Genomic DNA, 11,711 nt, shown 5'->3' on the forward strand with positions numbered 1-11,711 from the left:
ATCTATTGGCTTGCAAGGCTTCAACTAAGTTTTAATCCCTTGTACTTGGATTCTCGATTTTGTGAGACCTTACAATTTTCCTTAAGAAACTCCTCACTCTTTAACACTCTCACATGGTTATAATTGAACCAAATTGATCATACAAAATTCCAATACAAACTTAAGCTCGAGATGATACAAATGAAAACTAGAATTGAGGATGGTACAATAAGGTATGCAAATTTGGCTCAAATGCACTCAAACAAGATATTGAAAGTCACTTTGAACAATGAATAGTTAAAACATAAGTCTTTCTCTTTCACAAATGCTCAAAGGAGGCCTTATATACAAGTTAAAAAGCTAAACTTGTAATCAAGAATAATTTACCTCAATTGATTGACCTCAATAGTCTATCAATATGCCCATCATTGGTGGTGCATAAAGAACAAGTTGTAGTTGGAAAAATATACTCTCAACCATTGACCTAGGTGGTCGAGGGTTGACTTGAGTGATTGACATGTCCCTAAAGTTTGTGAGATTTTAAGAATTTTCAAGTCTTAATTTTTAAGACTCGAGGAATAACCATATATATCCTTCGTTTCAATTTTGAAAAACATTTTTAAAAGTATTTTTGACCATTTTAAGCTTGAATTTTTCTTCAAAAGTATTTTTATCCTACATGAATACATTCAATTTTAACAACTTATGGATGAAAATTAAGCGCTTTAAAAATGAGTGACATGAATTTGAACCCTAGTGCATCAAAATAACCTTATAAAGATGTTTTTAAGGGTTTTCAATGTTACAATATTTTTTCACGATTTTTATTTGTTCTCGACTTGCTTAAATTTCTTAGAAATGAAAACTTTAGGCTAAAAAATGACATTACAATGTTTGCCTTTGTTTGGTTCTCAAGAAAATATGGAAAAATTGTTCCTCTTATGTATGGTAGAATAGCAGAGAGAGAAAAAAAAAGGATAAACGGAGAGATATTCGCTTTCTTGATTTTCCGGCGAACTTCTGTCCACCTTGCCGACCACAATATTGCTGGTGAGTCGAATATCCAATACCTACAGACCCTGCGTCCCCTCACATTCAAGAAGTGAACCCACCACTAATTTGTTTTAAAAATGATGACAAATTATTCAAAGATTCATGTATATAATTTTTAAAATTGACGAAAATTTTTATGTAAATTATTGAAGAAAACAAATTCTAAAAAAAAAGAAAGAAAAAAAAAACAATCCTACGAATTTTTTAAAATTATTTTCTGCTTTTAACATGAACAAACTATTTTTTGATTGCATCTCAAATGAGTTCTTAATTTTCAAACATAATTTTGTTTTTGTATTATGTTTTTGGAAACAACATGAAATGATTTTAAAATTATTCTCAAAAAACATTTTCTTATAGTTGTTTTCGAAAACATTCCTAAACTGATTTTATTTTTTGATTTTGTGTTGTAAAAAATTCATTCAAAAAATTTATTTTTTTTAATATTTGTTTTTAAAAAATAAATTGACAATTTCTTTTTCTATATTTCATATACCTTTTTTTTTATTAAGAAAAGTTTTTATTGAATATTAAATTTTAAGATGGAAAAGAAAAAGTTGATGGGCAATATCAATTTTTTTTTTCTTTTTTTGGTTCATCATTGTTTGATTAAGATTGCATAAATAAATAAATAAAAATTAAGTGAATTATAATTAATAATTATTTTATTTTTATATCTATTCATTTTTTTAAGTTATAAAAATAATTATAAATATGGAAATCTATCACAAGTCAAATGTTTTATTGGAAGTATTGGAAATGATGTCCTTTTCTCTCTGGATTGTTGTTTTATTTTATCTTTCATTTCTATGGAGTCTAGTCTACTTTCCCTATCATGAGGGCTTTCAACACTTTTCCCCTCTCACTTTCAAAATCTAATAATTTGTCCTTTAAATTTACTAAATAAAATCATTTTATATCATACATTTTTCTTTGCAATATGTAATTTTCAATGGTAGAAAATTTGGACTCTATTTGGAAATATTTAAAAAAATAACTCCCTTATATTTCATAAAATAATTAAAATTTATTCAAGAAAATGTTCTTAGTCTATTTTTTGTATTTTTAAATATTTATTAAAAACAATTTTTATCCATAATTATTTATTTTCAACTTTTATATATTTATACAATTATTTTTCAAAAAACTGAAAATAATTAAAAATAATCAAAATTATTTTTAGATTATTAAATTATCAATGTTTCTTGAGCTTAATATGCATATCATGTTCTGACATGCTTCATTGCATGGGCAGTAGCACGCAACACTTGTCTTGGCTTGGGCTGAGGCAGACATCACATGTCTCGGTACAGGTTGCGGCAAGGGCTATGCTGTGATAATGTAGAATGCTATGAAAGACTTAACCTTACCTTCACAGGACACCGACTGGTTTTCATATGAGAGGTCTAACAGTAATCTCTATACCAATTTTGAACATCTTTGTAGTGAGATAAAATCAAAGTGTTTTAGGTATAAACTGTCATGCAATACCTTCATATTTCATGGTTGTTTCAAACAACTTCATGGATAAGCTGTGGTTAATTAAGCTACAAGCGAGTAGATCATGAAACAACTGGGGAAGAAATTGGTGGAGAAAAGACCAAACAGGCAAATCTACCAAATAAGCAGAAGGATGGGATAACCTCTATTGTATGTAAGAAAAATCATATGAATCATATATACAAACTTGAGAATTAAGTAGGGCTTAAGCAATCTCATGCAGCTAGTTCTGCTGCAGGATTATTGGGTGAGTGATTGGAACTCAATTGAATTCCAGATACAGCTCCTGGGTTGTCTCTTGAATCAATCCCAGCATCACCCATATAGCTTCTTTCTGTTGTTTGGCTCTCTCTCAATTCATTTCCAGTGTCACTGAAATGGCTACTTTCTTCCCCTGAAACTAGGGACCCCTTCCTAAAATCAGCGCTTGTTCTGCAAATTGGGCATATGGGTGTTTTGAGAAGCCATGAATCCACACATTGGGCATGGAAGCTGTGGTTGCATAAGGGTAGCAATCTGCACTTATCTCCCATCTTGAAGTTATCCAAGCAAACAGCACAATCCACAGGGCTACTACTGCCCTTCTCTTTGGCTTGGAAATGAAAGCAAGGAAGCTTGTCTAGGTCATCAAGGGACATGCTTGTGCTTCTAGGATTCCCCCTCTCAACCATCCTACCGTTCCCAAACCCTCCTCTAAAGGCTCTCCCAACAATACAAACATGAATTATGACCAAAACCCCAATTCCCAGAAATAACAATATCAAAGATATGACAATTGCCATTACAATAATCTGTGTTGCAGCACCCACAACATCAGTACTCATTACAATCTTTCTCTATAGATCTCTTAATTCTCATCCCAAAAACCCCATCTTATACAGAGTTCATTCCACAGACACTTTCGAAACAAAAACCCAATTTATATCAGTGAATCTTTTCTCCAGATTCCTAGAAATCGTTTTCCCACCTGACTTCATAAAAAGCCAATATCATAGCCAGCTATAGAATTCTCACTCAAGCAACATACTTGAAGAAGAAAAATCAAAATCTTAAAGCTGAGAAATCAAAAAGATTGAGAAACTTACATTTGCTTTGCAGGTTCAGAGACATTTGGTGGAATGTTAATTGCTAGAGGGTGGGTGGTTATGTTTTATAATGGCCAAGAAATTCATGATAGCATAAGTAGATGACCAGTAAAGTAGGACTGACGTTGGGGTTAAATGGAATATTTAATGTTTAGTGGTGGGATAGGGTTAATCTATAAGATGGAGTGGGTGGGAAAAAAACTAAATCTTATAGGTAGAGACAAAAAATCAGATGAAGATTGATTGCTCAAACTTTTTCCCTTTATCTTCTTCCTCTTTTTCTTCTTTATCCCCCTTTCTCCCTTTGTAGGGGAAGGTAGAGAGTGGTTGGTTTAGTAGCTTCAGTGTCCTGTCTCTGACACATGAGGCAGAGACGGCAACTATGCGGTCTACTCTCTGCTGTTGGTTAAAAAAGCATCCCATGAATTCTACCTTTGTGTAGCTTACTTGAAAATCAAAAGTTGGCTGAGTCAATAATCAAATGACTGGTCATTATTTGATTTTTTTTTTACTCTGTACTGATCATTCATGGGGGATCAATATCAATTTAAGACACCTAATGACAAAGTATGGAAACCCAATTTGCAGAGTTCTGGGATGGCTGTGACCACAGACCCATGTGCTGTCCTGGATTTGAATAAAACATCAGGTCATGTGCCTTCCTTCTTGATATGACCCTCACTAGATTATCCTTTTCCCGGAATCTAATTATGGTAAATGGACTATAATTGGCAGTTTGTGTGGCTTAAACCTTAAACAAATGTTGTGCCTATGATGCTAGGATGATGATGACTCATGGTATTTGACCAAAACCTTAACCAATCCCACTCACAAGATAAGTCTCCATGACATTAACTTGTAGCAGGAGTCATGAGGATGGTGAATGTGGGCAGCCTTTGTGTTCTTGTGTGTGTGAGAAGGGCTCTGGTTAGATGAGAGTGCTGGTTTGGGTGGATGAGATGGTCTGTTCTTGTGGGAGTTACAGGGACATCTACCGGAATCCATGTTCATTTAATGTTATTCTAGTTCATGCCCAGGTGAGGATAAAGAAGACCCACAGGGCCACATCCACCATAGTCTCCAGTCATGGTCACTGGTCATGTGATTCATTTACAACATTTGTTAAGTAGGCTCAGCAGAGGAACGAATATTTCAGCCTAGAATCACTATATTAGAATAATTTTCAGCTGACTTACACATAAGACCAGCCTAAACAAGCTCCAAACATCTTGGCCACATGATCTAAAGTCATCAACAAATTTAGGAGCCAGTTATATGAGTTGTGACAAGGCAATCAATGCCCCATGCTAGATTCTTCTAACATGGTGACTTTCAGGAAAGGTATCCATCAGCCAACAGCCAACATTAAAGTCCCTAATCACTCCAAATTAGCTGGCAATACAGAAATAATATAGAGAGAAGAGGTAGATGAGATATTAATTTATGATTAAGATGTGCAAGCTGGAATTAAGCTTTCTGAATCCCACCCACAACTTCCCCACCATAATGTAGTGTGTATGAATCAAAGCTTATTTTAATAAAATTCTTTGCCTGATTGCATCCACAAGGTTAACCGTGGTGGGAGCACCCTATCATGAGTTTGTTTTTGTTCAATAGCTCAGTAAAACCAAGAGTTTCTGGTGGCAGATTTTCTGTCACAGTTACTATGAGATTCACTTGTGAACACAAGCAAGCTAAACAAAAAGTTCTGGCATCAGTCTCTCTTCTTGAAACAGGTTTTTGGATGGGAACGTCAAAACCAAAGTACACTAACAACATAGGAGAATTGCCTCCTAAAAAGAAGGGCAAAGTCTAAACAAAAACACGACAGCCCCATACTATCAATGAAGTCAAGAAAGGAGGACCTGGCTGCAAATAAAACTGGCTAAAGAATCACAACAGGAAAGAAGAGGAGCGAGTTGTTGTTCCATCTTGAACAGGGAATTCCATGTCTGAATTTGGTTTGTTTCCATTTGTGTTCACCAAGAACGTTTTATAATTCCATTAGATTCTAGGCATTCCATAGATTTGGTCCTGGTGTTTCTACCCTTTGCAAGGATAGAAACGGAGTAGGTAATAGCTCAAGTTTGGAGAAGAAAATGCAAATTGGAAATGAATGAAAGCTAACATCAGCACATCGATCATTTGCAAAATGGTTACTACCAGTAAACCATATGAGAAAAAATATTATATGATTTTCAGCTCAACTACATGCTTCAACCGCACTTCCAAGCATCTCATTGTTTCACATTATTTACAAGGAAAATGTAATGGCTCAATCCAATGCAAGATAAAAGGGTAAAAGGAGATGGTAGTCACTGAAGCTCATATATGTTGGTAAAAAAATAGACAAGTACACACTAAAGCTCATGCATGCCGTATATATCTCTTGTCAGGAACCCAATACAAGACCTTCCCGAGCAATATTGGTAACACGAAGTACAGCTTGTGCACTTAGAGGAGAGAGCTTTGATTGACAAAAGTGCTCCCAGGAACCCATCTCCTGTTGCTCAGAAACTGTATTTGGTGCATGCTCGTGAGACTTTTCATATACATTTTGCAGCTCCAGAAGGAGGGTCCGAGCAGCCTCCCTGGACTCAGGAAGCTGGTCGCTCAGCTGAGCCGCAGCTATTTGGATCAATTTGTCAATCCCATATGCTTTTACTCCTTCAACTCCCTGTTGATTGACACAAAATAAACACATGTAACAAAAGTATTATGAACATAAATTGATAATTACCACCAAGTGAAAATAAAAGATACAACTAATAAGTACAATTGACGGTTTACACTGCAATCTCATCCCAAAAGTTGTTCAATCTGCATAATAGTATTATAATCATAATACTGCAAGTAAAAGAAGAATCATCATTGTTGTTGGTGTTATCATTATAAAAAATATCCAAAAACCTTGGTAAACAACTAATATATTGAAATGATTTAAAACCACCCTAAAGTGTCAGTACCTAATGCTGAAAATGATGCATCCTGGGTTTTTTGGATGGAAATTTTTCTTGGGTTTTCCTTGCATAGCAGGATCAGTTTAATTCGTGGTTTATAAGTCACTATATACTAGTACTCATAATTATAAGTGACTATAATTTGAGTTGTTATCATCTTGGTAAAAGATACACGAACCCTGAAAAACCAGGCCCACTGTTAAGTGCTTGCATCCAATGCTGAAAATGTTTAACCCTTAGTTTTTTGGCTGAAATTTTTTTTCCTGGGTTTCTATTTCAGAGCAATTTTCTCATTAAGCTTGCAAAGATTAAGAAGGCAGATAAAAAACAGCAAATAACCTGACAGTTCATATGAAAAAAGGGGTCAATAGACTAAAACAAGATAGATCAAAAAATGTCTTTACTGGAAAAAGTTTCATGACTATCAAAGGGGTAATAATAACAGAGTAAATTGAAAGTATAAGCCTATTGATAAACAGCATAAGGATACTTTATATCAGCTGCCAAAAAATGGATATTCAAAATAAAACTTAAAATAAATAACAGAAATAATAATAAAGTTAATTGGATGTAAGCCAATCACTAAAAAGGGGATAAAATGACCATGCAAGGATAATTTAAACTAGTTGACCATTGAAGGGATGTTCAGGCCAAAACTTAATTTTTTTTTTTAAAAAAAAACCTTGGTATCCAAGATAAAATTCCCAAGTTCACCAAATTAAACAGACAAGTAGTATAAGGCAAGGTAATACCCATGAAGCATAAACACCTTCTGAAGGGACTATAGCAACATCAGAGCACATGCCAGAGATGACACAATTGGATACATGCTGGACGCGATATGGAATATTAAGAAATTTCTTTTAAACACAAACACATCCCATACATGCACCATGCAAGTCTCACTATCGTGGCAAAAATGGACAGGCCTCAGACACAATTAGACAAGCGTCATACATGCTAGTACATGTTGAACACGTCCCAGAGCTTCAAAAAATATTTCTTTTAAATTCAGACACGTCCTAGACATGCGATGGACAAGCCCAAACCTTCTCTCTATATAATCAGGCTAGGGTTTCAAATTCACAATTCACACACAGAGAAGAGAAGGAGAGAGAGATTCAGTCACCATGCCGACGCCCATCTTCACCATGGCGACCATCAATGTCACCAATTTGAAGGTAATCTTTTCTCAATTCTGTTGCCTTTTTAATTTCATATGCAAAATGGTAAAGCTAGGATTTTGGGATCTGGGTTGTTCTGTTTTCTTTTGTAAGAAATCCTAAAGTTCCAATTTTGGTGATTGATTACAAATCAATGATATAATCTTGTACTTTGATATGTTGTGTGATCTGTAGATAATTTTTGAGTTCTATTTTGGTAAATTAGGGTTTCACTGAGATTATGATATCTCAGGATTGTTTTGTATTTAATGCTTAACAGTGTTTCAATTGGGGATTTTGCTGTGAGTACAAGTATTACAAGTTTCTCAATATTTATGTGTTGTTATTTATTGTGCTCATTTGGATTATTTTGTATTGAATGTCACAGTAAAAAGAAAATCACTAATCATAGCAAAGGAGTATATCTAAAGTCTACTTCTTACCAGTCTTGGAACACTTCGACAAAAGCACATTGATGCCTTTGCTCGTATTCGAGGATTCTTGTTCTTGAGATAGGGTTGCAACTTTGGTAACAAAGTTATAGGGGAAATCCAAGTTGTCATTGCTATTAAAGCTCTCTCAGCTGCCTCACATACAAATCTTTTATCCTGCGAAGACTTGAGAAGGAGCTGTACAAGCTGAACCCGCAACATTTGATCACATTGGGAAAATAAAAAAAAGAAAAATCAGTTCAAATGTTAAGGCAAGATACCTTTGCAAAGAGAAAAAGAAAAAAAGAAAAACAGAGGCACACACGAACACTTATGCACAAAGAGGTTAACTAGAAGTCATGGTTCAATATAAAAGAAAAAAACAAAAAAAAAAGTTACCAGAGGGTCCAGTGAATCAATTATATGATCACTATAGGCACTGAAGATGTCTGCAGATGTCATAATTGCAGTTTTACAAACAGCGCTTCTTGGATTCTTCAGGGACTTCACAATAAGTGGGATCACATTCTCTCTGTACATAAAACATTGTGGCGATGAATGGGTCGTCAAATAGATAAAAACTATCAAACACTAAATTAGCCAAAAAAAAAACGAAGAAATTTGAAATCCCTCAGTTCTTTAAATCATATTTATCATATAAGAATTTAAGACTTACAGCATATTGAGCATTGCTTCCTTGTGAAACATGGATAATCTACGTACATTGTTGAGTGCTTCACACACCAAAACCCAGTCTTTAGACTCTAGTCCATCTAGGAGTGTCTAAGAAAGAAGTAAGAAATGCAAGCATCATACAAACAGTTGACCTAAAAATACTGGAGTATCTATGAAAATATCAACAGAAATAAAAGATCTAACATACTTCAGAAGTTTAGTGTAAGCATCATGAGAAAGTGTCATACCTTTAGACTCATATCCACATCATCCAAATCGTTCAAGTTCTCAGATTCAATATATTCTACTTCTGTATTTGCTATCTCTACCTCAGGTTTTATGGTTTCATCACCATTATTTGGTGTTGAAACCAAAGAGGAAGAGTTTTTCCTCTTCCATTCTTCAGAATTTTCATTAGAGTTCTCAACACAAGGCTTGGTAAGACTTCCTTTACTGGAGTTTTCATTCTTCCTTTCCAATCCAGGTAGCATATTGAGATCTCTGAGAGCTTTCCCCGACATCACTGTAGTGCAGTGTTTATAAGTCTGAAATAAAGACAAAGTAAGTGAGCAGACAGTTAAACCTATCAATCTGTAGGTAAAATGATACACAGGAGGGAAGCATGCCACATATGTTTTTGGAATGGCGAAGGAAGATCATAATTTGATTTTTTTTCTTGCCTTCTCATCACTAACTTATGTGACCTTCTTTTTCCTTTTGAGAGAAACGTTTATAGCTGACCCTGAACTAAGAGCAAGAAGTTAGAGCAGCAACTCAGAGCATGGATACCCAAACTTTATTATTGATCTCCATCCAAGCTGCTTACTCTGACAGACATGATAACTATACTAAAACACCATAACAATCAAGAGCCTATCCTTTTCTCACCATTAAAAATGATGTTATTCAGACTCTAACAAGGAATGAAAAGATTTCCTTTTCTTAACATTAAAAACGATGTTATTCAGATTTCAACAAAGAATGAGAGGAAAATTTCGTGCATTTGAAGTTTAGAAACTGGCACTGTATCTCTGATCTCTCTGTAAGTTTTCCACCCTTCTATCAACACTCTTTGAATTATCCTCCACATTAGTGCATATAACATGGTTTGTATCTCTGGTTCCCTCTTATTCTAACTCTTCAGTTTTCTAAGTAATTTCCAAACTCTCTTGTACATTGTCCAATGTATACATCTTCCTATGGCTAAATTTTAACTTCACCCAAGACTTTCTTTAGCTTCTCTTTCCTCGTCCGTACTCCCTTCTCAGATCTTATCATAAAACACCCTCTCTGCTAATGCTCCATTTCACCGCCAATGAAAAGTAACTAAATAAAATCCAAATCTCAGATTATTCTCACTTGGAACCTAAGAAACTAAGAGCCCCAATTCCTTGGAATTCAATACAACTATTCCACCTAGCCACAGCCATAGCAGGTCATCTTCCCAAAGCCAACACCCAAAACCTCACAACCCAAAGTCCTATTGCCTTCCCTTTTCCCCCATTTTCCCAGCAGCAGCAACCATTCCACTCCATTTCTCCTTCTTCCTAAAAACCTAATTCAAAACCCAACCCCAATTCCCTCCAAAGCCAACAACACTAAGCATTCCGCCTTCTCTTTCCACTGCCCCGAGCAATCACAATGAGCACCAACCAAACACTAATCTAAACCAAAATAAAAAAACAAATGACACCAAAAACACTTGACGAACTCAATAAAACAGAACACGGCAAAGATCTACAGCTCCAAACACACAACAAACACAGATGTAGAATGTGAAACTCACACAACAGCGAGATCTTGCCCCAAACTGCACTAGCAGATCACAATCCCACAATTTGAACTACAAACACCAATCCGATTAACACACTCTTTCCACAGATTCGAATTCAAATATAAAACTCAAACAGTAATCAGCTATTCAAACAAATTATATACAACATCGAGAGAAAGCATTAGAGAGATTACCGGAGAAGAGCGAAGAGCAAGTGATCGGCTGAAAACTCCCTCCTCTCTCTAGAGAGCGCAGAATCCAGGGAGAGAATGTTGAGAGAGAGAGAGAAAGAACGAGAGTGTGTGTATTGTATGTAACCGACTAGTCCAGCGGTCAATACGACGTCGCTTTGATGACCTGACCTTGGCCGGCAGGCACGGGATGTTCGCATGTGACCCCGCGGAGAGGTGTGCCTATGAAATAAATTCGAGAGCTTCGGTGGAAGAATACCCCTCGTAATGGACTTAATTTCGAAACCGCCACCAGCTGCCTTTTTCGGCCACTGTTCTTGGCTCTTGCGTTTGATTCTTTGAAACCTAGATTTTGAACCGACTGTTCAACTCTAGAAAGTGAGATTTTGAAATGATGCTTTATCATTTCATAGAGACTACTCAATTAATTTTAAAAAATCGTCAAAAACCAAAATTTCATAATTCTCGTTCGTTGGATGACTACCATTTGTTCATCCGATGGTCAACAATATTTGTCAATATTGCTCCTCAATTAAAATTAATTTAATTTAATTTTTCATAGCCCATCTTTCAGTATAGAGTTAGGGTCCCAGGCCCAGCCGACAGACTGAAGCCCAAGCCTGGCCCAAAAATGATGTAGATATAGGCATAGGCAATTGCATGGTGGGTTTAGAATGATCAAGTATCAAGTAGGGGTCAAAGAAGAGGCGATGGAAGTTTAAGTAGGTATATATCCTTTTCCATACACATTGAATTTCCTTTTGAGAAATAATCATAATGGGTCAACTTTTGGCATTTTTCCTAAACGAGGACCATAACATAGAGGCAATGGTGGTATAATATTAGGGTTAAATGATAGCCTTGTTGTAGTTAGACCTCACACATCATGATGCATGCTTC

At 35.4% G+C, this 11,711-nt stretch overlaps 2 protein-coding genes across 2 annotated transcripts; both read right to left on the minus strand.

The window, feature by feature from the left end:
• Positions 1-2,621: 2,621 nt before the first annotated feature.
• LOC117930936 (RING-H2 finger protein ATL56-like) lies at positions 2,622-3,827 on the minus strand. The gene is made up of 2 exons (XM_034851743.1): positions 3,618-3,827; positions 2,622-3,499 (listed from the first exon to the last, which is right to left on the minus strand). The coding sequence occupies exon 2, from the start codon at positions 3,354-3,356 to the stop codon at positions 2,748-2,750; it is 609 nt and encodes a 202-aa protein (XP_034707634.1). The 5' UTR covers positions 3,357-3,499; positions 3,618-3,827; the 3' UTR covers positions 2,622-2,747.
• Positions 3,828-5,761: 1,934 nt separating this feature from the next.
• Positions 5,762-10,982, minus strand: LOC117931235 (TOG array regulator of axonemal microtubules protein 1-like). Its single transcript, XM_034852158.1, has 6 exons — positions 10,815-10,982; positions 9,095-9,391; positions 8,848-8,954; positions 8,571-8,703; positions 8,184-8,378; positions 5,762-6,294 (listed from the first exon to the last, which is right to left on the minus strand). The coding sequence occupies exons 2-6, from the start codon at positions 9,365-9,367 to the stop codon at positions 6,010-6,012; spliced, it is 993 nt and encodes a 330-aa protein (XP_034708049.1). The 5' UTR covers positions 9,368-9,391; positions 10,815-10,982; the 3' UTR covers positions 5,762-6,009.
• Between the last annotated feature and the right edge of the window lie 729 nt (positions 10,983-11,711).

Source organism: Vitis riparia, chromosome 14, assembly GCF_004353265.1.
Source record: "Vitis riparia cultivar Riparia Gloire de Montpellier isolate 1030 chromosome 14, EGFV_Vit.rip_1.0, whole genome shotgun sequence".
NCBI classification, from domain to species: domain Eukaryota; kingdom Viridiplantae; phylum Streptophyta; class Magnoliopsida; order Vitales; family Vitaceae; genus Vitis; species Vitis riparia.

What these genes read in the sequence shown, in the direction of transcription:
- LOC117930936 (XM_034851743.1), bottom strand. Translation starts at nt 3,356, where the DNA reads ATGAGTACTGATGTTGTGGGTGCTGCAACACAGATTATTGTAATGGCA.
- LOC117931235 (XM_034852158.1), bottom strand. Translation starts at nt 9,367, where the DNA reads ATGTCGGGGAAAGCTCTCAGAGATCTCAATATGCTACCTGGATTGGAA. An exon ending in ATGTGGATATGAGTCTAAAG is followed by an intron (nt 8,955 to 9,094) that starts GTATGACACTTT and finishes CTTCTTTCTTAG; the next exon opens with ACACTCCTAGATGGACTAGA. An exon ending in TTGATTCACTGGACCCTCTG is followed by an intron (nt 8,379 to 8,570) that starts GTAACTTTTTTT and finishes TTGCGGGTTCAG; the next exon opens with CTTGTACAGCTCCTTCTCAA.